Source organism: Mytilus galloprovincialis, chromosome 9 (assembly GCF_965363235.1).
Source record: "Mytilus galloprovincialis chromosome 9, xbMytGall1.hap1.1, whole genome shotgun sequence".
NCBI classification, from domain to species: domain Eukaryota; kingdom Metazoa; phylum Mollusca; class Bivalvia; order Mytilida; family Mytilidae; genus Mytilus; species Mytilus galloprovincialis.
Genome location: NC_134846.1, coordinates 81,653,369 through 81,681,345, shown reverse-complemented (window position 1 = coordinate 81,681,345; position 27,977 = coordinate 81,653,369). Strand labels below are relative to the sequence as shown.

At 32.2% G+C, this 27,977-nt stretch overlaps 1 protein-coding gene across 1 annotated transcript; it reads right to left on the bottom strand.

Annotated features, from left to right (window-relative positions):
- Positions 1-27: 27 nt before the first annotated feature.
- On the bottom strand, positions 28-26,431 carry LOC143046854 (uncharacterized). The gene is made up of 5 exons (XM_076219916.1): positions 26,345-26,431; positions 16,125-16,217; positions 14,472-14,533; positions 1,298-1,471; positions 28-179 (listed from the first exon to the last, which is right to left on the bottom strand). The coding sequence occupies exons 1-5, from the start codon at positions 26,413-26,415 to the stop codon at positions 28-30; spliced, it is 552 nt and encodes a 183-aa protein (XP_076076031.1). The 5' UTR covers positions 26,416-26,431.
- Between the last annotated feature and the right edge of the window lie 1,546 nt (positions 26,432-27,977).

The window sequence follows — 27,977 nt, the reverse complement described above, 5'->3', positions numbered from 1 at the left end:
TTATCTGTGCATATGAATGTTTAAAAACTAACTTTTACACTGTTTCATCTCGCCATCAAAATGCCTTGTATATCCCCGCCAGGAACGCCTATCTTTAATCTCATACTGACAGTACTCACAATAGTTGTCACTTGATGATGTACATCTTCTGTGGTTGCAGTTAACGATAGATGGGCATACTGAACAATTAAATAATTAAAATTCACATATAAGAACATAATAACTAACAATGTATTGGTTTCGCCTGTATAACATTACTGCTGGCTTCTGATGTACTTTTATAGTCTTGATACTAAATTATCATATATTTTTTGTTATAGAATAAACGATGGAAATTACGATAAACAGCAACAATATTGGCTTCTTTTTATGTTCATCTATGCCTTTAGATCTATTATAGAAAGGAAGTTGCTACTAGGAATAAATGCATACAAAATCTTTACAGAATTGCTTTTTCTTCTCTCTTTTAAAGCGTGTTCTATGATTTTTTCCCATCAATTTTGTTATTTTTTTAGAATATTTTTTTTTATTTTTAACGGAGTGTTGATGGAACATATGTTCTGTTGAATAAATTCAAACAATTAAATCATTTAGTAGATTATGTAACAATATTCAAGAAAAATCACATGATTATGCACAATACTTTTTTTAAAGTGTTGTGTATATGAGAGAAAACCGGGAACTACTAAGCTCGGTAAATCATCACTATTTATATAATGATATAGTGTCAACAACGGAATTGGTGTCTTGATGTGCTGTCGTTGATTCAAGTGAGGTGTCCTTTGTTATTCTTCGGTTTACATGTTGAAATGTACTATTATATTATTTATTTATGTGTTTCTCTGTCCTGAGTGTTCTTATTTGTACTGTATTCCTGTCATGTAATGTTTTCATTTAAGTGGTATTTTTAACATTGCCATATAAGCGGGAGGTTTGGCTAGCCATAAAATTAGGTTCAACCTAACATTGTTTTTTAATGTCCTGTACCAAGTCAGGTGTTATCAAATAGTCCGTTTCTATGTATGTTGGCGTTTGTTTTAGTTGCACTTCAGTGTTTCTGTTTTTCCGTTGTTTTCCTTTTATAGTTGATGTGTTTTCCTCAGTTTTAGTTTGTAACCCGGATTTGTTTTCTCTCAATCGATTTATGACTTTTGAACAGCGGTATACTACTGTTGCCTTTATTTGAAGGCAGTGTCTAAAAGATGTCTAAAAGTCGATGAACATCGACAGATGCAAAGTAATGCAAAATTCACTTTTACATCAAGAGATTTTAGATTGAATATAAATAATAGATTACTTAAACAACGACCACTATCTCCGTAAAACCCATCTGCACAGTTTGTACAATTCTCTGGTGAAGAACATGAACCACCTCCACGATCTCTTGTTTCTCCTCCTCTATATACAATAACATCTGAGTAATACTGTTCATTACAGGCATCATTCAATATTGTCTTTCCGTCACATACAGCTATTAATAAAACAAATCTTGCTTACATCTATTTTCTTTCAACATGTTCAATAATGGCAATTCTATTAAAATTGATATTCACTAAGAAGCATGTGACAAAACTCTAGTTATTTCCTGCTCTAAAGAATTTTGGAATGTCAGATCTGTGAAAGCCATGTTTGTATTTCAATCTTATTGTGTAACATGTCACTTTTGACGTTGTCGTTTCGTCATCGTAATCTTTAGAATATAAACAATATGATTCCGTGCTTTTCATTAATCTTTGAAAAAAAAAAGTCATCCTAAGTATCCTCGTTATTTTAGAAAGAATATATAATGAAAGAATGAATGAATCTTTATTGCAAAAGAATAAACATACTATGGTAAAATTAACAACATATATTAGTAATACACGATATAAAACATGGAAAGACAGCAGAAAATAATAGTAAAATGCAATGACATGTAAAGTAATGAGATAATATTAGATCGAATTTTCCATGCAGTTTTTATATAATTACATGACTTGATAGTGAGTGACCTGATAGACGCTTGAAGTAAATAAAAAGTTTATGATTATTAGGCCAAGAACAACTATTCTTTGGTAAAATTGTGTTCGTTCAAATCTATAAACTGGACAAACTAGAACAAAAGGATATTTATCTTTTAATAAACACATTTGACAGCATCTACATCAACGATTTTCTCTCGGAATATTATCATAACGACCAACTTCAATATCTAACAATATCCAGTACGAATCAGTTTTGATCCCATGCTGATTTTTTTACGACAATTTTGCATACAAGTTATTTCTAACCTAGGCAATTCAAATTTGTAATAAAAAATATATCTTCATGTACTACTTTCAGAGATGGGGTCAACATTTTAGACATTTACTAAAAATTTTGGTTTCGTGCACATTTCTATCCTTTCAACAGACATACCTAACGTTTTAGTTTCAAAAGATAATCACACGCCAATTTTTGTAAGTATACCCTAATTTTGTGTAACAATTCTTTGGAAATAATGTATTTTCATCACTTTTTCATGATTTAAAAAAAAAAATTGCTGTATACTTATCCAATTAAAAAAAATCATCGGTGATTTCTACATAAAAATTGGTACACATATTCGTTATACATAATCAAAATAGATGTCATTAAAATAAGGGGTCCATGGACTCGTTTCCAAGCAAATGATTATAATCGGTCAAAAATGCATCTTTTCCCAAAATTTTACAGTTTGACGTCGCGAAAAATAACATTTTACGTTAGCGACGCCATTACCTCCTCTGTAACCGACGATTGTTATAACTAAACATGTATTATTCTAATTTTGGTGAACCATTTAGGTCGGAAAATCGCTCCAAAAATCCCAAGAGTAAGGATAGTTGTACAAATAATGTGAACACACAGAAACCCTATCCAATCCTTCTAATGCTAAAAGAGTTCATTATTCCCTGTTGTATATCTACAGAAAGGCATTTTATTTTACTACAATTTCCTTTTTAGTCTGCAAATATCTGCATCAAATAATAGATATAAAATCCCGCTGATTGGTTGAAAATGAATTTCCGGAACTCGTTTGATATCTGCATCAAAAATAGTTATGTTGAAATTAAAATTCCGCTGACTGGATGGTCAAAATTAAAATTCCGCTGATTGTTGAATTTACTTTTTCGGAACGTATTAAATGACGTCAGCGGTCTTCGGAATAACCTCAACTGACATAAACATCTAAAAAGAAATATTTAGGGAAGTGGCTCAAGAACAACCTCGGTAGCCAGGTTATTCATTTTCTATTTTTAGATCGGAATTCCTAACTAGTGCTACTGAGATATCGTGGCACCAAATCGCATTGCACTGTGCCCGACGCGCTAGACCACTCGACCACCTAGGCTCTACAAAAATAAAACTTTCGGTGGCCGGGTGATACCATTCCGCGTCGTCAGCATAATTGTAAGCCTGGTTTATTATTTTCTATTGATGTATTTTATAAATATGTATCGCCACATAATGTCAGTTTATACCATATTAAATCCCGTCCGTACAGCAAATCCTACATAAATTAATGTATTTATTAAAGTTGATCATACACGTGTTTTCTATTATGTAAACAATCACACGTGAGTGTGTGTCTATGGAACGCCGTAGCTGCCTTATGTGTACTTGTTTTTAGATACGCTTATACTTTTCAATATATGCACATAGTTTTTCTATATATGCACATACTTTTTCTCTATATGCACATAGTTTACTTTATATGCACATAGTTTACTTTATATGCACATAGTTTTTCTATATATGCACATAGTTTTTCTATATATGCACATAGTTTTACTATATATGCACATACTTTTTCTCTATACGCACATACTTGTTCTCTATATGCACATAGTTTACTTTATATGCACATAGTTTTTCTCTATATGCACATCTGTTCCTTATTCGTTTTTAATGCGCGGAGTATACGGTTGCACTTTGAATTAAATCGTTTTTCAATTGTGTTCATGTCTCTGGTGGTAACAATGTGTTCTTACAGATGAAATGACCCTATAAGCGCGATTGCAACCGTTCCAGTGCTCGGTTAATACCCTGTTACTTATTCACTTATAATACGTTTGTTGTACGTTGCACCTTTTAAAAAAAAAATCAATTGTGCCCATGTCTCTTGGTGTAACAATGTGTTCTTAGAGATGAAATGACCCTATTAGCGCGCATGTACCCGTTCCAGCGCTCGGTAATTAACCTGTTACCTATTCGTTACCTATTCACTGATAATGCGTTTGTTGTACGTTGAACCTTTTAGAAAAGGATTTTCAATTGTGTCCGTGTCTTTGATGGTAACAATGTGTTTTAAAAAATGAAATTACCCTATTAGCGCGCATGTACCCGTTCCAGCGCTCGGTTAATACCCTGTTACCTATTCACTTATAATACGTTTGTTGTACGTAGAACCTTTTAGAAAAGAATTTTCAATTAAGTTCATATCTCTGGTGGTAATAATGTTTTCTAAGAGATGAAATGACCCTATTAGCGCGCATGCACCAGTTCCAGCGCTCTGTTAATACCATGTTACCTATTCACTTTTAATACGTTTGTTGTACGTTGCACCTTTTAGAAAAGGATTTTCAATTTTGTCCATGTCTCTTGTGGTTACAATGTGTTCTTAGAGATGAAATTACCCTATTAGCACGCATGTACCCGTTCCAGCGCTCGGTAAATAACCTGTTACCTGTTATATAAAATTAAAGTATTTACATGTTTCTGCTTTTGCACATATTTTCCTTGGAGAACCCTGACAAATATGGTTGAAAATCAAATATGATGAATAAAAGATAAAAATTTGCTCTTCTTAATGAACATTTATCATTTTCATAGAAAATTGTAGATTAAAGCAATGTCCCTATTTTTTGGTGGCAGCTTTGTGACAAGTACAGCTTTCTCTTAAATGTTAAATTTACTATTCTAATAAATTCAAACTCTGAATGTTTACACTGCCATTACACATGGAATATTTAAACAAAATCATCCAAAACGTACAAACAAAAATAAGTCTGAACATACTACACTACACATAAAAAGTATTACAAACGTATTATAAGCGAATAAGTAACGAATAGGTAACAGGGTATTAACCGAGCGCTGGAACGGGAACATACGCAGTAATAGGGTTATTTCATCTCTAAGAACACATTGTTACCACCTGAGACATGAACATAATTGAAAATCCTTTTCTAAAAGGTGCAATGTACAACAAACGTATTATAAGTGAATAGGTAACGAATAGGTAACGAATAGATAACAGGGTGTCAACCGAGCGCTGGAACGGGTACATGCGCGCTAATAGGGTCATTTCATCTCTAAGAACACATTGTTACACCAAGAGACATGGGCACAATTGAATTTTTTTTTTAAAAGGTGCAACGTACAACAAACGTATTATAAGTGAATAAGTAACAGGGTATTAACCGAGCACTGGAACGGTTGCAATCGCGCTTATAGGGTCATTTCATCTGTAAGAACACATTGTTACCACCAGAGACATGAACACAATTGAAAAACGATTTAATTCAAAGTGCAACCGTATACTCCGCGCATTAAAAACGAATAAGTAACAGATGTCTCTAATATTTAATTAACTGTGCATTTGTATTCAGATATCGCAGATCAAATTTATTCGTTCATTGTTTAATCATACGTTTTTTGATTAAGTTAAGTCTGCCAATTGATATTTTATCGTATGTTTTTCTTTGTTGTGATGTTATGCTATTGTTTCAGAAAAAGGGAGAAGGTTTGGATCCATTAAAAACGTTTAATCCCGCTGCAAATGTTTGCACCTGTCCTAAGTCAGGAATCTGATGTACAGTAGTTGTCGTTTGTTTATGTAATATATACGTGTTTCTCGTTTCTCGTTTTGTTTATATAGATTAGACCGTTGGTTTTCCCGTTTGAATGGTTTTACACTAGTAATTTTGGGGCCCTTTATAGCTTGTTGTTCGGTGTGAGCCAAGGCTCCGTGTTGAAGGCCGTACTTTAACCTATAATGGTTTACTTTTTAAATTGTTATTTGTATGGAGAGTTGTCTCATTGGCACTCACACCACATCTTCCTATATCTATATATAGAGAAAAACTATGTGCATATAAAGTAAACTATGTGCATATAGAGAACAAGTATGTGCGTATAGAGAAAAAGTATGTGCATATATAGTAAAACTATGTGCATATATAGAAAAACTATGTGCATATATAGAAAAACTATGTGCATATAAAGTAAACTATGTGCATATAAAGTAAACTATGTGCATATAGAGAAAAAGTATGTGCATAATTATATAGAAAAACTATGTGCATATATTGAAAAGTATAAGCGTATCTAAAAACAAGTACACATAAGGCAGCTACGGCGTTCCATATGTGTCCGCATTGTGGTCATCTATTGGTGTTTATATCAAATAAACAGGTTTGTGAAATAAAAATATGATATTTCGGATTGGTCAATATTTGTCGCATTGTGTAAATATATTGAGTATGATATTTGGTATGTAAATAGCACGGGATTTTTAAAGCGCGAATAGTTTTCTTGTTTATGTAATTTACGATATATTGTCATTCGAAGTTCGTATACCGTTCAGTAAAAGCAGCTTAGTTTAGGTAAAGATATATTCGAGCCAGTCCTCGATTTGAATGAAGAATATTTTTAAAGGACCCCTAGCATGGTCAGCCCGAACGTCATAACGCTTCCAATTCACAGGCTTATCAACAAAACCATGACTTAGTAGACACTTTTGGGCTTTTCAAAGACTATTTAGATAAGAAACTTGTTGATTTAAAGTCCGACATTCTTTCAGAACAAGACAATTTATCCAAGAAATACAGAGATGAGGCAAATATTAAGTTTCAATCAGAAGGGAATCGTATTCAGTTTCGTTTTAACGAGAATACTATGGATATGGTCTTAACAAAATCTCCCCTTTCTTCTTTTACTGGTGATTTGGTGGGTAAACTTAAAGAAAGGAACAAACTCATCAGGATCGCTGATAACTCTACTGGGGGATGGGTTATTGTTAGAGAATATGAAAGTAATGATATCGCCGAAAATGAAGAGGACGAGAAAAAGATTCGTCAGGCAGAGTCAGGGGCCCTTAAAAATATTTTAAAGGAGAAAAAGATCCGCCCTCAGCCGTATACAGCTAGACCTACTCCAGCTGTTGAACGTATCGCTACTGCCCCTGCTCCTCCTCCAGCTTGCGATTTCAGTCGCTATCAACAGCCCTTTCGTACCAGCACCACACGGCGTAAGCCGTGCCCCATGGATATCTGTCACTACTGTAAGCAGTATGGTCACTGGAGAAGAAACTGTTCCCTCAACTTCAAGTCATCCACAGCTTCTGCATCCAGTTACCAGCCATCCAAACAGCAATGATACAGTTTTTGTTAATGATAAGTATCTAGATATAAGTTTGTTATCTTCTAGCTATGAAAGCAATAACGACGAATTTGACGAATTTATGTCACAGGTTCATTTTCTTGAAAAATTAGATTTTTCTGTTAGTCATTGCTTTAAATGCGCTTAAGGTAGAGAAGGACACTGAAGACCAAAAAAATCTAGCCAAATAATACCAATGCAAATATAAGGTAAAAGTCCGAGTCAGCCTTTTCCCGCCATATTTTAAATCTCAAATATCTTGCAAAGGAGGTCCATGATCTATCAATATTTTTAGCTTATCTTTGTCCTTAATTGATGCTCTACCAGCTTATAGTATCAATTTTAATTTCTTAATTTATTTATTTTTTACCTAACCTCACCTAAGAACATCCTTAAGGCAGGCTTGCAAAACATTACGATTTTTGGGTTAAGATTGGAGCTTGTGGTTTTGTTTGAGATACAATTAAAAACGGTTATGTAATGTCATTTTTAGTGACTCCCCCCAGTTTCATAAATCTGCTGTTTCTAAATCAGAATTTGTGGATAAAGCCGTTTTAGTATTAGTTGATTCTGGATGTGCTTATGAAGTTCCCTTTACGCCTTATATTGTTAATCCTTTATCAGTAGCCACCAATAAATCCGGGAAAAAGAGGTTAATATTGGATCTTTCTATTTTAGATAAATTAGTCAAAAAAGAGAGATTTAAATTTGAAGACTGAAAAACAGCTATTCAATTTTTCAAAAAAGGTTCTTATCTGTTTAAAATTTCAGCAAAAAATTAATAAATTAATAAATTAATTAATAAATTAATTTGTTTTTTCATTACAAATTTTATTTATTACACAATTAGCTTTTACTTTATGATATGGTATAAAATTTAACCCAAAATATCGATTCGGTTTGGCCCCAGATGACTTTTAAAATGTTTATATCATTGGAAAAGCTCCAAATTATCTCCCTTTGGTGCAAAAATGCATTAAAATTGAAATATCTTTTTTAACTCATCGGTGACATATATTTTTTATTATTGTTTTCAAATAAGCTATACATAAACTAAATATTTGTAAAATTTAAGCGATTTCTGTAATTAGGTTCTTTTTTTTTTATTTCAATATTACCTCTATTTCTCCTATTAGTTCAACAGAAAAAATGACATTCACAAAAATGTATGCTTCTTTCGGAGGCAGATTGTGAGCTTAAATGAACGGTGACCGCATTTTTTTATTTCATTTTTCTATTAAGGATGTTCTTAGGTGAGGTTTTGGCATTTGTGTCAAATGTTCGGACTCCTTGGTGTTTTTCCATACAATACAATGTAAAATATTTTGCCCCATAACACCAATTTATTTTTTCATATTAGACTTAATAGCTCATGAAAGGTCATTTACCAAAATTTTAGAAGATTCTTGATTTTCTTTATTTTGTTTTGAGACCCAAATAATACCAATGCAAATATAAGGTAAAAAGTCCGAGTCAGCCTTTTCCCGCCATATTTTAAATCTCAAATATCTCGAAAAGGAGGTCCATGACCTATCAATATTTTAGCTTATCTTTATCCTTAATTGATGCTCTACCAGCTTATAGTATCAATTTTAATTTCTTAATTTCTTAATTTTTACCTAACCTCACCTAAATACATCCTTAAGCATTAGATAAAGTCATTTATAGAAAAATATAGCGAAATCCTATATTAGGGAAAAAATGATTTAGACCCGCGAGCCCCCTTAAGTTGGATTTAAAATCTGGTTATCAACATTACGACATTTGTCCTCAGCAACAGACTTTTCTTGGTTTTTTTTCCTGGAATAACAAGTATTACCGTTTTCAGTTTTAGTTTTTGGTCTCGCTTCTAGCCCTTACTTGTTTACTAAATGTTTGAAATCTATGGTCAAATATTGGAGACAAAATTCAATTGATATTGTTTTGTATTTAGATGATAGTTTCGGAATGGCTTCAGAATTATGTCCGAAAGATTCCGAATTTGGAAAAAAATCACTAAAAGAGGCTGTTCTTTAGTCAATATAGAAAAAAATCGTTTTTGAACCTACCCAAAAAATAGAATGGTTAGGAATCACTTGGGATTCTGCTCAATTCTGCATTGTAATTCCCTAAAGAAGATTAAATGATTTGTTACAGTCTACATATGAAATTTTAAAAAGATTTTTGTTTTTCTCTGCTAGGCAATTAGCTCAAGTGACTGGTAAGATCATTTCTTTATCACAAGTGTTCGGAAATTTGACTTGATTGATGACAAGATATTGTTAGTTGTACATCGTGCAAAGATTGAGCTGGGATAGATTATTACAAATAGTTTATCCAGGTGAGATTTTGAATGAGATTAAGTTCTGGAAATCTAATGTGCTTACTTTGAATTAAAAAAAATGGCTATGTAAAGCCCTTTGTAAAAAAAATTTCAGATGCTAGTAATATAGCCTGTGGGGCTTATATACTGTAGAAGATTTTTCATACAATGTGGAACGAATTAGAAAAATGTAAAAGCTCCACCTGGAGAGAGATGAGAACAATCGAAAGAAACGAATAGAATCTATTCAAAAGGAAGTAGTCCAAAGTGTATCTTTGGAACTGAAATTTGTTTATCAACTGTTCTTGCAGTTAGACTAGACGCTAGTCTGTGATGTTTCACATGGTCCTGATATCAATTTCGGTATTGCAGAGGCATGGTGAATTAGATTTTATACTGTACATATTACTCAGTTGAGAGTGTAAAAGATGACGGATTTTTAGCGACATCGTCCAAGTATCATATGTCGTAGTATGATATTGTAGTAGGCACGGTCGATTGTTTAATGTCATATGCCTTTTTATTATAATATATGAATACTTGTTTGATTTCCCCTTATTGGGTAACACATTTTTCAGATGTCTTCAAAACCGGGAGATGGATTGATATTGGTTCTTTTCGTCAGTCACAATCTCAATCCATGCAGCTCCTTGTAGACCAGATACCTTCCTTTTGTTTGTCATCTAGAGCAGGAAACACTCAACGACAGTATAGATATGTTTTCAACGCTTTCTGTTAGTGGTGTTTATCTATTCATATTTCAAACACGTTTCCTGCTTCAGATATTTCTATCGCATCATATTTAGCTTATTTTACTAATATTGGTAAATCTACTAGCAGCATAAATGAAGCTTTTTATGCTATAAGTTTGGCTCATAGATTAGCCGGAGTCCAAAATCCGTGTAAATCGGATTTGGTTATTTCTCTGAAGGAAGGATCTTTGAGATCTGTTGGACACATTGTGGTTAAGAAAGAACCTATTACACCAGCAATTTTGCATCAAATTGTTATGCTTTATGGTAACGATAAATCTAATCTTTATGATGTTAGAATAGCTTCTATGTGCTTCATAAGTTTTGCTGGATTTTTGAGGTATTCAGAATAAGCAAATCTGACAAGAAATAATATTGTTTTTCATGATTCGTACATCGTTTTACTGATAGAGAGTAATAAAACTGATATTTACCGTGAGGGTAGAGATGTCCTCATTTCAAAAACTGACAAAATTACATGTCCCGTTGAAATGTTAATGAGATATTTAAATTTAGAAAACATCAAGTCGGACAGTAAGGATTTGATTTTTCGTCCTTTATATTTTTGTAAATCTGTAAATGGTTACAAATTAAGAAATGGGAAGCTTTCTCCTACTACTGCGAGAGAAATTCTGTTATCTACTTTAGCATCTATTGGATTAGACAAAAAGTATTTTGGTTTGCATAGTTTGAGATCCGGAGGCGCTACTGCCGCTGCAAACGCGCATGTGGAAGATCGAATCTTCAAAAAACATGGTCGTTGGAAATCAGACCGGGCTAAGGACGGATACGTCAAAGAGAACATCAGTGAACGTCTGACAGTAACTAAAAATTAAGGAATTTAAAAAACACAAATGTGCGCCTTTCTTTGTTTTATCGAAAATAGCTGCACATGCTGGAAAGCTATTCCTATGAAACAAGTGTTTGTTTTTATTTTATAAATACTTTATCTTCTTTTGAGGTGACGAATTAGAATATAAATTGAGTTATTTTTTAGATTTAAATAGTTTTGAAGCATAGTCCAATTTGTATTAAGGATACAGTATACTGATCAGTCAACATTTGGGTATGATTGGTTTATCTACATTTGAAAATGCCTGTACCAAGTCAGGAATATGACAGTTCTTGTCCATTCGTTTTTGATGTGTTTTGTTATTTGATTTTGCCATGTGATTATTGACTTTTTGATTTTCCTCTAAGTTCAGTATTTTTGTAATTTTACTTTTTATCTAATACCACTAACTTTTTCTGTTACAATATTGAAATTGTGTTCACATATATCTATATTTAGCTGGAATGCTGTTTGAATATTGAACCTACAGAAAATCTAATGAGTCAACAAATTTTCTCCCTTGAATGCATGCGTTTTAGTGTAAGTAATCCGCCGACAAGGTAATAAAACACAATTAATGTTTGTTTATATCTTTTCCACCGAACTATGGTTTTATGAAGTTGAACGTGCACTGTGGGTACTATAAGAACGTATCCCGTGTATGATGGGTACGTTTTATGCATGGAAAAGTACCTATGGTGAAATTAAAGCTGCTAAAGGTACGCAGGTTGAATAAATCCCAATCTTAAAGGCGTACGCAAGTTGCAGTAATTGAATTCTTTTGTAATTTAGTTGATGCAGCTGAACCTGCACAGGTTTGCATCATGACAGCATACAGTCTTCACAAAAGTAAACTATAATGGTTTCTACTCTAAGCATTACTTTGAGTCAATATCAACTTTTAAATATGCCAAAATTCTAAATCATTGGGGTACTTTTCTTCCTTTCAAGTTAATGTCACAGTGGGAAAATGGACAAAAATTGATTATGAGACTTATCGGACATTTTGTAAAAGATTTTGTAAAATCATTGTTTTTGTTATATTTGCAATATTTCACTTTTTATTGTGAAAGGGTTAAGTCAAGTTTAGAAGATTAAGCTAATCTAATTTCATGTTTTAATTTGTTTTTTCAATTATCGACATTTTACTTCAAATGATCTATTATTCGTTTATGACAAGTCAAGACTTTAATTCCATCAATAAGTAGGTATGTTCTATTGTGAATTATTATCTTTGCGTTTTCCAATGATATTGTGTTGTAAAATGATGCCCTTTATGGGTTCTTGATTAGATTAATAAAATTCTTATCTTATCTTATCTTATTATCTATGTGTTAATTTTTCTGTAATCCCTTAATTGAATTTTCTCACTCATTTAGAGAAATATTTGTCAAGTCTATTCAAGTAGTTTTTGGTTTTTTATATAAACTATGTTGTTATTTTGATGTGGCAGATTGCATTTAGTATTACACTGAGCAGTTCCAACTCTGTAAAATTGTATTCCATGCTGAACTTATTAAATTATAAATCGCGCTAACCAGGGTCGTCTTTTGTGACAAGAGCTAGTCCCAGAGTTAGAGTCCGTGCAGACTTGTTGTACTGTTTATTGTGTGTGAATGGTTCCAGGTTAACATATTTACCAGTCACAGATACACCCAGTTTATACTTGTGACATTAACCTGCATACTATTTAGGTATTTGTATCCATCTGAAAAGTTAGGCCTTTTTTCGACTGATTTTTATAGTTTGTTCTTATGATGTACTCTACCACCACTGCCATAGCTTAGAGGCTGGGAGGGTTGGGCCCCACTCTAACATGTTTAACCCCGCCACATTCTGTATGGGCATATCCCAAGTCAGTAGCCTGTAATTCTGTGGTTGTCGTTTGTTTCTGTGTATCCTATTTGTTTTTTCGTTGGAAATATAATACATTTGTCATTTCGGGGCCTTTTATAGCTGATTATCAGTACGGGATTTGCTCATTGTTGAAGGATGTACTGTGACGTATATATATAGATGTTAATTTCTGTGTCATTTTGGTCTCTTTGTGTAGAGTTGTCTCATTGGCAATCATACCACATCTTATTTTCATATGAGGTATGTTATATTTAAAACAAAATGATCTGGTTATTTAGCGTAGAAAATGTTGATTTACTTAAAATAATATATATGTAATTTAACATACAAACATCCTTGGTTAAGATTATTTAATGGGAATGTATGTGTGTATGTACATTTGATTGGACATCTTAGAAATATATATTGATCTGAATATCACCAACGTACTTGTCGATTTTTTTAAATTTTATTTTTTCATATATATTTTATCCAAATGTTCTCTAATATCCTTAAGGCATTGTACTCTGGTATCAAGTGCATTCAAGTTACCAATGATAAAACTTGTTTGCTTTTGTTTCAGATAGGAACGAGACATTTACACATATTTGCCATGACTATGGTCCACAGGGTATCACCCTCTGGTGTCAGCTGCCTTTATCAAATATACTGCTTTCCTATTTCCTGCTGACACAGGTTAACTTGGAGACATGCTTAGCTTTTTTTTCTTCTTTTTGGCTAGTTGACTATATGTTTATCTAAACTAATTGTGTACTATATATATATATATATGGATATCTATTTTTGTCAGTTTGTTTGTTTGTTATCTAATATCAACTACACTTGCTTTATAATGAATTAGATATTTAAAATTACAGGTTTTGTCTACTTATTAATTTTAGAACTTTAATTGTTCATCAACTTTTGACCTTTTGGTTCTATAATTATTTTGATCTGAGCGTCACTAATGAGTCGTATGTAGACGAAACGCGCGTCTGGCGTATTAAACTATAATCCTGGTACCTTTGATAACTATTCTAATTATGTTATTGGTGTTTTTTTTATCTCATTGTCTGTATTTTATTGTGAAAATTATTGATGTTGTAATGTTTATGCCCTTTGGTGCCCACAATTGGCAATAAAATCTTCTCTTTCTTCTATTAACACTGAAATTCTATACAATTTTGTGAGTAAGGATATGTCGCGCCATATAAAAAAAACCCATGAATGAGACATGTCAATGATCTTCTTCTTAATTTTAAAAACTATATTTTTAATGCACCTATAATAGGGTATACACTGATCCCCCCAAGTACAAAATGACATACAATACATATTAGATTTTTACTATAGTCTAAATACTTACGATAACAGTTCGGATAATGCTGATATCCTGTACAGCAGTATATGGATAACTGCTCACTATATCTTTTAAGGAAAAATGAAAGCATGATTAAGAGGGCGAAGATACAAAAGAGACAATCAAAATTCATAGGTCAACGAAAAACAGAAAATACTATGGCCAAAAGAAAACCCACGAAACGACAAACAGTAGTCTACAAAACACAGCACAGAAAGTAACGGAAAACACGTACCCCGCCAAAAAACGGGAATGATCTCTGGTGCTCGCTATACTGTTCATTGTGTTTAATATATTACTAGAACACACCCGCAGGTCCTTGAATGCATTGAATTAGTATGTCTATGTTTAGGTGTCTGAACCCATTCTTATATTTTTACCTGGTTTCTTACTATCGAACTTTTACCGTGAGCATCTGGAGGAATGTCAGATTTGAGCAAAAAACGAATATTATGTTGGATAATACAATTGTGTCTGTAGTTTTATTGGGACGTCCCTTATGGTTGCCACTGGTTATCCCTAAGTTTCTTAGGAAAGTGCGGATATATTATAGTGAATTGTCTGTCCATAATTAAAAAATGCAAAAGAAGGACATCTTTAAAGACATATGAAACTTCCAAATTAATAAGAACTGTTGAATATGTTTTATATGCTTAAATGGCAAGGTTTTATCAGAGACATATAAAAAAAAACACAAGTCTCTAGTTTTATATTAAAAAAAAACAAGTAAACGTGAACTTTCTTGTAAAAGAAAATCCTTTAAATTTACAAAAATCTTCATAGATGTTCAGCTATTGTATTATTTTTCAGTACACTCATTCGTTGATATTTGTCGTATGCAGTGACCTTAACTTCAAAACCTCTCAATAGAACTGCGGCCACTGTACAGCGCAAGTGCGAGGGTCCGGGGGGAATAATGTTGCAAAAATGTAAACAAACGTGCACTAGACGGTAAAAAGGTAATCACTGATTCTTAAAAAACTAATTTAATACAACAAATGACTTAACAACTGTTAACGAAAAGTTTAATTAACAAATTTGAATGCATAGAAATATAAAAGAAAATGTATAATATGCATGCAAAACCTAGGACATCATATTATTATTATATAGTCAGGATAAAAGTCCCAGTTAAAATTTTGAAAATTCTTAGAGGAATCGATATCCAATATACACAAGTACAGTAAGTATGCGTAATTAAAAGTATGAAATAAAACAAATACTGTAATGATAAAATGCACTCTTAAGATGATATCCTTCTGAGGATAACCAATGAGAACATTTCCGCTGATTTCAAATGGGTCCTTCATGTGTTTATCGCTTGAATTAAAACATTAAGAAGATACATGGTATGAATGAAGTTTAATCACAAATAAAGACACACATTTACTGATTTTTCATAATTGCTTTTCTGCAGCTTTGTGTGCGTCCTGATCATGTATTGATTTTATATTGTTGAAAGCGCATTTCAATCTTTAATATTATTAAAGTAATAAGTTGTTGAGTCCACTCAGTTTTTAAATTGAAAGCTTTGTCTTTCGGATACAAATCAATTTATATTGGTAAGTAATGTTCTGTTGCAATATTTAACATAAACATTATAAAACTTGCAATTTTGAATAAAAATGCCTTTAAAAGTGTTCATCAAATTTTACTTACTGTACATATCGGGTACACTTTTTGTTCCACAACCAACCACAGTAATAAAAAAACTTTTGCTCGTGTTTGTAATAATGGCTACAAACGCCGATTCTGAAAGAAATAAAAACTATGTTGAAAAATACTGTTATAAACACGCCATGACGAAATGTAAAATTTCCAATAAAAAGTGCAAGGTTACCGTATATTAAATCAGAATCAATGAGTAATTGAATAATTTCATTTTCTTTTAAAGTTATGTAACTGCAGTTGCCTTCTACCTTTTAGCTACAGCTAAGATGATAAGTGCTTCTTTGTCTCATCCTATCCGCACTGAGATACCCATCCGTGTCCACACTAGTATTAAAAATCAATTTTATGTGTATATCAGTATATTGAAGGTGTAAGTCCTGTATTAAACAAAGGAGTGGAAATTCTGCTTTATAGAGTGGACAGGGTAAACGAGAAAGTGGTTTTATTTTGTTTTGGTCATTATAAGTCCAAATCAACTTTATATTGACAGAACACACAAAATATACCAGAGTTACAATGTACGCCGTGTCCAGCAGTTCAGTTATTCATCTAGGCTTCCACAAATTTAGAAATGTATAGTTTCAAAGCTTACACTTGACCAATGTCAAATTAGTAAACATGTACATTTATGGTTACCCTTCGTCTGTAGTAGTTTTGATTTAGCGTATAGCCTAGGAGATGAAATGTATACAGAAAATCTGGAAATAACACCAATCACTAAATAGATAAGAGTTTTTTATATTATCTTCATTTTCATTTTTGCTGTTGTGAGTCAAATATTTGGTTGTCTGTTAAAGTTACTCAAAAGTATGTCCTGTATAGATATTATAATCTGAGTTTCACAGTGTGCTAGTGACCTATTACGATATATATTGGGTCAATTAATTCGAGCAAAGTAAATTCCATATCGGGTGAGAGCGAAGCTCAAACCCCATATGGTATTCACTGACCCAATATCTATCATATTAGGTCACTAAAATAAAACTGAGAAAGGAAATGGGGAATGTGTCAAAGCGACAACAACCCGACCATAGAGCAGACAACAGCCGAAGGCAACCAATGGGTCTTCAATGTAGCGAGAAACTCCCGTACCCGTAGGCGTCCTTCAGCTAGCTGGCCCCTTAAAAAATATGTATACTAGTACAGTGATAATGGACGTCATACTAAACTCCGCATTATACACAAGAAACTAAAATTAAAAATCATACAAGACCAACAAAGGCCAGAGGCTCCTGAGTTGGGACAGGCGCAAAATTGGGGCGGGGTTAAACATTTTTATGAGATCTCAACCCTCAACCTATACCTCTAGCCAATGTAGAAAAGTAAACGCATAACAATACGCACATTAAAATTCAGTTCAAGAGAAGTCCGAATCCGATGTCAGAAGATGTTCAACAAAAGAAAATAAATAAAATGACAATAATAAATAAATAACAACAGACTACTAGCAGTTAACTGACATGCCATCTCCAGACCTCATTTAAACTGATTGAAAGATTATGTCTTCATCATATGAATATCAGGCACAATCCCTCCCGTTAGGGTTTTAGTATCATACTATCATAAAATATATGAGAAGAACATAACCCGTGTCATGCCAACAACTGTTTTTTTTTTAAATAAATGTGTTTAGTTCCGATGCAAAGACCCTTTAAGTGAATCAATATTAAATCCAAAATATGCAATCTTTAATGACCTGATAACAGTATCGTAACTATATCCCTTCTTAATAAGTTTGTTTAAAGGTTTTGTAAGCTTTTGAGGTGAATACTGACATTTTTGTGCTTTGTAAAGAATATTACCATAAAAGATTGGATGTGAAATACCTGAACGTATAAGATGTCTGCATGTTGAGTTACGAATTATTTCCTTATACCGATGATAACATTTAGTAAATATTTTGACTAGTTTGTGATATCGAAAACCCTGGTGTAATAACTTCTCTCGCTGAAATCTAATACGTTGTTACAAACACGAGCGAATCGTACAAGTTAAGATATATAAACACCATAAGATGGTGACAAGGGAACGTCACCATCTAAAAATGGATAATTAACGATAGGAAATGACAAATCATCTCTTTTATCATAAATTTTTGTATTAAGCTTCCCGTTAATGATATAGATATCAAGATCGAGGAAAAGGCAGTGGTCATTGTTAGTATTAGCTTTATTTAAAGTAAGTTCAACAGGATATTTCTTTAGTATACATACTGAAGTCGTCATTATTAAGAGCCAATATATCATCCAAATATCTAGCACACTTTGTAAAGGATTTATCTTACCGACTTTCTTAACATGTAGCTTTTCAATATAAAGAATAAACTCATCATAGATACCAGGATCAACATTTTATATTTATGCTAGACGCGCGTGTTGTCTAAAAAAGACGCATCAGTGACGCTCGAATCTAAACCTATTTCCATTGGTCTATACACAAAAAATGCAACAACAAAACCAACTTGTTAACTTTTAATGTGTTTTCTGCATTTATTTCCATCGTTCATCATCGAAACGTTTCAGATTTTCCCTCAACGCCGTGTTGTTTTTATAAAGGGACGTATAAACACCAATAGGTAACCGTGGATAATACTATGCATTGTTTACGGTCGTATGGTGACATCTAGATCGCTATTTTGGTTCACCTGCGCTGTCGAGTGGGTGTCTTCCTCCTATTCCCACTTTTTAAAAATACTATTCCTTCTATTCCCACTTGCAAATAACAATAGATGTTTTGATAAATAATTTGTTTTTATAACAATTCAAGGTTAATAAGAATTTCACAGATTTAGCTGTATTTTTTTTAAAGCATTACATATTTGGTACACTTTTTAGGTATAATACCTTGTTTTTTTGTACTTTGTTTCTGTTTTCATCATAGAAAATAAAGAAAAATTATGATAAATAGATTGGAGTTAGATTTATTTATAAATTTTTGTATTTGTATTAAATAAAGAAAAATTATGATAAATAAATTGGATTCAGATTTATTTTAAAATTTTAAAATTTGTACTTAAAAATAAAGAAAAAAGATGATAAATTGTTAGATTGGAGTCAGATTTATTTTAAAATTTTTGAATTTATAACCTTAAAAAATTACAAAAAACTGTTGATTAAATCAACATAGATGGTATTTGGACACGTACAACAAAAGGTGATCCATTCCTGCTAACAGACGACAACACAATAGGGCGTATGCTTATCTTCAGTACACAAAAAAATCTAACACACTTATCAGCTGCAGATATCATATATGGTGATGGTACATTTTACATCTGTCCTAGCCTATTCTTCCAACTGTACACTTTTCTCGCAATGTTTGATGGAGCAATGTATCCACTCGTACACTTACAGCCAAAAGTGAACTAGTATATACAAGGTTCCAGATTTTACTAAAAGATCTCTGCCACCAACACCAACTATAACTTCAGCCTACCACTATCTTCCTGGACTATGAAGTCACCATCCGAAATGCAACATACTCTCTATTTCCTGGCATCAACGCAAAAGGCTGTTTCTTCCACTACACGCAATGCATCTGGAGAAAAGCACAAAAAACAGGTCTTCAGGTTACATACAAGGATGACGACAATACTCAACAACTTGAACTCCATGCCGCTGTACTTCCACTTATACCCTTTGCTGAGGTTGAATATGTGTGGTTTAATGCCCTAACAGACATAGATCAGATTGATACCAACATCAACTACACAGCATTTACAGACTACGTAACAACATACTGGGTTGAACAGAACAGTCACCTTTGGAACCACTACTTAACACAAGGACCAAGGACAACACATCATCTAGAGGGATAGCACAGCAAGCTGAAGAAACATGTCACGTATCCACATCCAAACATCTTTCAACTAATTAAACTTCTAAAACATGAGGAAGCCTTTAACGCCCTGACCATGATCCAGTATGCAGCCGGTTGGAAGAGAGTGGCCCCAAAAAAGAAGTATGTGGAAATCAAAAACAGATCAGACAAACTTAAGGTTAGACACCGTAACCAGGAAGTCACAACAGTAGCGTTTGGTTATGCAGCCTGCCACCGTCTTCAGGGGGAATAGATTGATAAACTTTAATAGACTTGTATACAGTGATTGCCTAATGTTTTTGCTACAAATGTACAATGCATGATTTCATTAAGTGATGTTGTATAATTTGTGTTATATTATGCTTGCTTAAATCTACATTTGAATTTGTGTTATAAAAGTAATAAAATAATTTACTTATATTTGTTTTAATTTCTTTCATATTTATTTTGTTTAAAAAAAAACCCAGAATAACTTATAACCTGTTCTAATAAAAAAAAAAACACTGTCCAATTAACAGTTGATTAACAAATGTTTGTACAGTATAATCCTTTGTTTGTACAAGTTTTCCTTCTATTCCAACATGAAATTTTACATTTTCTTACATTTTCTTACCAGATTTATAAAAAGTGGGATTAGAGGGAATGAACCGTTGAGTGGTAGTCGCAATTTCTCAATATACTTTGCATGTTATGAAATACTCTTTATAAATAATCACTCTATATTTTTAAATTTTGAACATAATTCTGAAATAAACTGAAGTGGACTGAATGTGTCATATAATCATGATAATGTCTTAATAAAATTGAGAATGGAAATGGGGCATATGTCAAAGACAACAACCCGACCAAAGAGTAGAAAACAGCCGGAGGCAACCAATGGGTATTCAATACAATAGTTTTAAATTACATATAAATACAATTTATAACAAAGCATGTTCTAGGTTACAATTATTAAGACAAGTAAAATATAGTTTGGATATATATATATAGGGAAGAACCAAAAATTTGCGAAAGCAAATTTACAGATCTAACATTGTTGGGTTGATGTTTAGACGAGTTATATATATAATATATATATATATCTGTATCTGACTGTATCACCATCATATATATATTAAGTTTACTGGTTGGTAGATTCTTATAGACTCTATATATATATGTCACTGACTCAGACGTACTTATAAATATAATTATTTTCTGTGACTGTATATTACATTAATTTGTAGGATCCTTTACTATAGATAATTTAGCTGATCTGTAACAATAACATCTTCATGCCTTATATATCATGTACTGTAGTACGCCGCTAGATTAAAACTGACGTGGAAAGGTAACACATGGCCAGCGAAAGCTCTTTTTTGAGAGCCCAGGTGGTCGTGTGGTCTAGCGGGACGGCTGCAGTGCAGGCGATTTGGTGTCACGATATCACAGTAGCATGGGTTCGAATCCCGGCGAGGGAAGAACCAAAAATTTGCGAAAGCAAATTTACAGATCTAACATTGTTGGGTTGATGTTTAGACGAGTTGTATATACATTATGTACACAGCCATGCATCACCATCATTGATGGCGATCCGATGGATACATCTGTTGTAGAGTTGTCACTGACTCAGACGTACTTATAAATATAATTATTTTCTGTGACTGTATATTACATTAATTTGTAGGATCCTTTACTATAGATAATTTAGCTGATCTGTAACAATAACATCTCCATGCCTTATATATCATGTACTGTAGTACGCCGCTAGATTAAAACTGACGTGGAAAGGTAACACATGGCCAGCGAAAGCTCTTTTTTTGAGAGCCCAGGTGGTCGTGTGGTCTAGCGGGACGGCTGCAGTGCAGGCGATTTGGTGTCACGATATCACAGTAGCATGGGTTCGAATCCCGGCGAGGGAAGAACCAAAAATTTGCGAAAGCAAATTTACAGATCTAACATTGTTGGGTTGATGTTTAGACGAGTTGTATATATATATATATATATATATCTGTAGCTGACTGTAGATGTATACTATGTAACTGTAACTTATATTAATTTGTAGGATCCTTTACTATAGATAATTTAGCTGATCTGTAAAAATAACATCTCCATGCCTTATATTTCATGTACTGTAGTACGACGCTAGATTAAAACTGACATGGAAAGGTAACACCCGGCCACCGAAAGCTTCATTTTTATGAAGCCCAGGTGGTCGTGTGGTCTAGCGGGACGGCTACAGTGCAGGCGATTTTGTGTCACGATATCTCAGTAGCATGGGTTCGAATCCCGGCGAGGGAAGAACAAAAAATTTGCGAAAGCAAATTAACAGATCTAACATCGTTGGGTTGATGTTTAGACGAGTTGTATATACATAATGTACACAGCTATGTATCACCATCACTGCTGGTGATCCGATGGATAAATCTGTTCTAGAGTTGTCACTGGCTCAGACGTACTTATAAATATATACATATATATATATCTATATATAATGTTCTCACAAACCAAATTACAAAGGTATGGGTCATTATAAAAATAAAACACCATGCAAATGTATGGTATTAAGTCTTTTTAGTCACAGACATGAAAATATATCAAAATAACATTTGTTTATGTTAGATATGAAGGTTTTGTGATACACTATATATCTATAGTTTACAAATGAATTGTTATGAAAACATCCTTAATGTTTTCTGAAACCCTTGGATATAACCAAAATTAACTGTTATTTTTTTCTATAGTACCTTTTAGATCTGAAATAGGTCTATTATTCATACCATTTGTTATTACGATTTATCACTATTTATTGGATACTGATATAATAAAAAATTTCAACAAAAAGAAGAGTCTCATTTTTTAATTTTTTGGTGTAACCAAAAGACAAATTGGTGGGTTAAGAGTTATCTTTCTCTCAAGATTTCAGCATTTAAAATAGTTTCTTCCCTAGCCAAGTTAACTGTAAGCATGTAATGCAGACGACAAATAAGAATCTATGTTGAAAATAAGTGAAAAAAATCTTAAAAGTAAGTGAAAGCTATATCGTAAATGAAATAAGTGTCTATGGTGTACCCTTATAAAAATAATTTTTCGAAAGATTTCCTAAACTTTGATTTAAGAAAATGTATTAATCGTAGAAACATGCACCAGGAACAACATATACAATAGGGGAATGGAGCACTTATTTTGCAAAAAAATCTGCAAATAAACCTATACGTCATTGGTGTTACTGTCAATGGCGAGACCATTTTAATAAATAACACCATTGACCAGTTCAGTAACACCACTGAATATACTTTGACAACCAGCATTTTTTTCAATTTCTCTCATGTTTACATGTAACAACCTAAACATCATATTGTTTATGAAATATAATACTTATTTAACAATGTTTTAACAATATAATGTATTACCTATATCATGTTTTCACAAACTGGTGTATGCTGGTAACACCAATCACACTACTTAGTAACACTATAGTCATTTTTAGTTATTGATGTTATGTTATATATTTTGGGATTTTTTAGCCTAAGAATTGTTTTTTTTTCTTTTGCATAGTGTTCTTTGTTTTGTGTTCAGTACTTAATAAAATTAAAATTTAATATATATTGTACATGGTGATACGTTTGTGTCATTGTAGTTACTGTAGGGTAAGTGGTGTTACTATATAAAAATGCAATAATTTTTATTTTTTATTAAAAAATAAGTTTTTTTTAGACCGTTTACGAAGGATTAGTCAGTCTTACACACTTTACATGTATTCAATGTTAGTGTATTCTTTAGTATTAACAACGGCCATAATTAATACAGCCAAGTTTTTTACCACAATTTATTCTGAAATTTATGTTTGAGTAGAATGCATACCAAAAAATAATGCCAATAAGTACTAATTTTAACCTTAACAACAAATTGGAACAGTTGTTTGGTATAAAAAAAAAAAAATTAATAACTAAATGCATGTTTTTATATTGACACGATTTTATCAAAGGGTGAACTAAAATTGTTTAAATTGAAGGAACTTCTTAATTTTTCTCATTGCAAATTTCTGAATTTAGTTGCTACCATATTATCGAATAGCAGGACATATTTTAATTTTTAAAATAATGACATTATTTCCCCAAAGTTTCACTTATCTAAATATGCATTTTTTTTTTATTATAATGACCCATACAGAGATAATTATACATATTTCAATACAATTACATAAATAAATAATGTACGAAAGTAGATAGAGGCATTCACAATTGGCGAAACTTTTAGAAATTTTTGGTCCTTAATGCTCTTCAACTTCGTACTTTATTTGGCCGTTCAAACATTTTTTTATTCGAGCGTCACTGAAATGTCTTTTGTAGACGAAACGCGCGTCTGGCGTTAATATAATATTGTTTTCCTCGTATCTATGATGAGTTTATATTGTTCACCCCAGAAAAGTTTATTTTGTTATTGATCTCCTTAATAAGTTTACATGGTTCATTCAGTTCTGTACATTTGTTTGGAATTCATTAAGTCATAAAACTTGAAAGTGTTGGGTCTATTTCTATTATAATGAAATGCAATTCATTGTTTTATACAGTTACCAAAAGCTGAACAATAAAAAATGTAATGGTATTCATCACCAATTGCATCTGAATTACACAATACACACTTTCTGTTTTCTCTTTCTATGTTAAACTATCTTCCAGTTTCTATTGGATATTTCATGTTCAGAGTTCGAAATTTAAAAAATAAAGATATCTTTCTTTCATCCAAAATATTTAAATATTTCTCAAACTCGAAAGTATCTTTATACAAACGAACTGTAATGGTTTTGGTGATTCATGTAGGCTTGCTACTCAATTTTGTTTGAATTGATCTATTAAGTTCTGTTTGATGGTTACATGTAGCCACGGCATGTTTTATTTATAAAAGAAGAAATTGTCCCATACATATGACAAGCCACAGCTGTATAAAATTTATTTGACTTGTTTTAACCATAAAATATCTGGACCACATTTAGCAGTTGATAAGTTATACAAAAAAGGCAATTTGTCAGGTTTTCCAGTTACCAACTTTAACCAATAATAAATCATTCGTAACTTGATTGAAATATTTAATGGATATCTTCCCAATTCACCATATATCATAAAATCAGGAGCAGACTTTTTTACTCCAAGTAATATTTTACAAAATATGATATTTAATAGAAACCCTCTCGATTATTGAATTATTTACAAACCCAAAACTTCGCACCCATATAGAATTATTGGTTTCATAATTTTATCAAATAGATCAAGTTGGCATTTAATTGACATTCAACTGTGGAATAACCTTTTCTAAAGCCAGTCTGGTTTTCATTTAATAATAAATATTCATCTTAGAAAGAACTCAATCTAAAATTTAAGACAGATGTGAAAAGTTTTCCACGGCAGCTGAGTATAGTAATTGATCTATAATTCTGGGATCAGATTGATCACCCTTGTTTTTATAAAAAGGTATAATAATTCCCATAAGCCAAACTTTAGGCAATGTACCAGAATAAAAATCATATCAAAAATTGGATTGAAATGTACTTATTACAATTTATACAGCATTTACTCGCCCTTTTCTAGAATATGCAAACATTATATGGGATAATTGTACATTACAAGAAGCCAACGCATTGGAAAGTGTTCAAATTGAAACTGCTCGTATTATTACTGGACTTCAACGTAGAACTTCTCTTAAAAAATTATACACCGAATTAGGTCTTAAAAAATTATTAGACAGAAGAAAGAAGCATAAACTGACTACATTTTATTAAAAAAGAAATGGATTTTCTCCTAGTTATATGATAGATTTGTTAGAACCTTGTCTTCCCACACAACTTTTTACATGTGAGCCTTAAGTAAAAGAATGATAATAACGTTCTTAATAATAAAAAAAAGGTTTATCATCCTCTTACGTATACTAATTATCAAAAGAATTAAGATAACTGATGAGATTATGAAATACTTAACCACGACTAAAGCCTTCGGAAAGTTCTTTAAAAAAAAAGGATAGCTATTAATTTTATTTTCCCAAGTTCACTTTTAGATTTGTGGAGTATGCATTCCATTGTCAAATTTCAGATCCAATACATTTAACAATAGTGTGTCTACAAAATAGGAAAAATATGCCACCACCATTTCTAAGCGAGAAAAAAACAGTCATTTGAATACAAGGGCGGCTTAGCTTCAATAAATAAACTGGAGCTAGATTGCGAGCGATGTAATAAAACATTTGTTTTTTTCTTCTGTTTATTTTTACTTGAAGTGTGTCCTATCCAATTTTATACATGTCATTTCTTCACACATCGATAACTATAATAATGTTTACAATGCTTAAAATTAAAGGCTTTCGGTTTAGGGTTTGCATTCCCAATTTTTCACCTATCGAAAAGAAGTAATACTTACTCAGCATAACTAAATGCAAATAAACTTATGAAAGCAGACACGACAGCGACTATACCAAAAGTCTTCCTCATAGTCTGCTATTAATCTAAAATGGGAAAAAAAACATATGTAGATACATAATTTGCAGACCTTATATTGTTTGGCTTAATAATCGACATAATGTGTAAATGTTTTAATTATAATCCTGGTACCTTTGATAACTATTTTACACCACTGGGTCGATGCCACTGCTGGTGGACGTTTCGTCTCCGAGCCAGCCCAGTAGTCAGCACTTCGGTGTTGACATGAATATCAATTATATGGTCATTTTTATAAATTTCCTGTTTACAAAACTTTGAATTTTTCGAAAAACTAAGGATTTTCTTATCCCAGGAGTAGATTACCTTAGCCGTATTTGGCACAACTGTTTGGAATTTTGGGTCCTTAATGCTCTTCAACTTTGTACTTGTTTGGCTTTTTAACTGTTTTGATATGAGCGTCACTGATGAGTGTTATGTAGACGAAACGCGCGTCTGACGTATTAAATTATAATCCTGGTACCTTTGATAACTATTTTATAGCAGCCAAGAGGGTAACGTTTTTGATTGAGTTAATTTTTTAAACGAAATGTTGCGTGTATCTGTATCAGAACGGAAATATAAGAAGTATTTTGATTACACTTATTTAGCGTGTATAAGTTAGATGCTTATACATTAATATGGCAGTGGTTATATAACCGACACCGGTATTTTGGCGACTCCAGCAAAAAAAAAACGATTAATATGGAGTTTTGCTAATTTTCCGGTCTTGATTCAGATTTTCCACTTATTAATTGATTAAGAAATAAAAAAACATTCGCTTTATTAAAAAAAATCCTAACAATATGTCTTCTTAAAAAAAATATATAGATACAAATTAGCAAAGAACTTACTTTAACTGAATCTAACATAAACAGCAGTAGTTGTCCTTTTCTAGATTTAGACATTTGAATTTCTAAATGTAAACTTCATACTAAAATTTACGACAAAAGAGACGATTTTGCATTCCCTATTGTTAGTTTTCTCTTTTTAGACTGCAATTTTCCTTTGGTTCCATCATACGGTGTTTATATTCCCCGAATCGATCATCACTGATAAATTATTAAGTCAGGGATTTCGTTATCATAAATTACTGAAAACTTTTACTAAATTCTTTCATAGATACACAGATTTAATTAGTAAATTTTACTGTACCTTATTAAACTTATTATAAACGGTATTTCACATCCTGAATTTTTCCTAAAAGCGTGTAAATCACTATGTGATCCGTGTAAACTCATCGAACCTTTAAACAAGGTTTTGTCATCAGCAAATTAAAACATAACTAAATTTGATTTTTTTTCAAACGGGATGTATAAAGACATAAACACGTTCATTTTTATCTATAAAGAGGTAAACTCTTAACAATCCTACTGCATGTCGATACATTTAATTTTGTGCATTGCGCAAGTCATGTCATCTTTGACTGTCCATAACGTTAAAATACTAAATCCCTGGGATGTGTTTTAGTTGATTTATGTCTCTGATGCATGATTTTTTTTTTTATTAATTGTTTTGGCTTTTAACTAGGTGTCAGTAACTGCGAGTACCCTCAAATCGTACTTCTTGTTAATTTG

Coding starts and splice junctions, on each gene's coding strand:
- LOC143046854 (XM_076219916.1), bottom strand. CDS start 26,415: ATGAGGAAGACTTTTGGTATAGTCGCTGTCGTGTCTGCTTTCATAAGT. Junction 16,218..26,344: donor TTTGCATTTAGTTATGCTGA/GTAAGTATTACT, acceptor TATTTCTTTCAG/AATCGGCGTTTGTAGCCATT. Junction 1,472..14,471: donor GCATTATCCGAACTGTTATC/GTAAGTATTTAG, acceptor TTTTATTAATAG/CTGTATGTGACGGAAAGACA.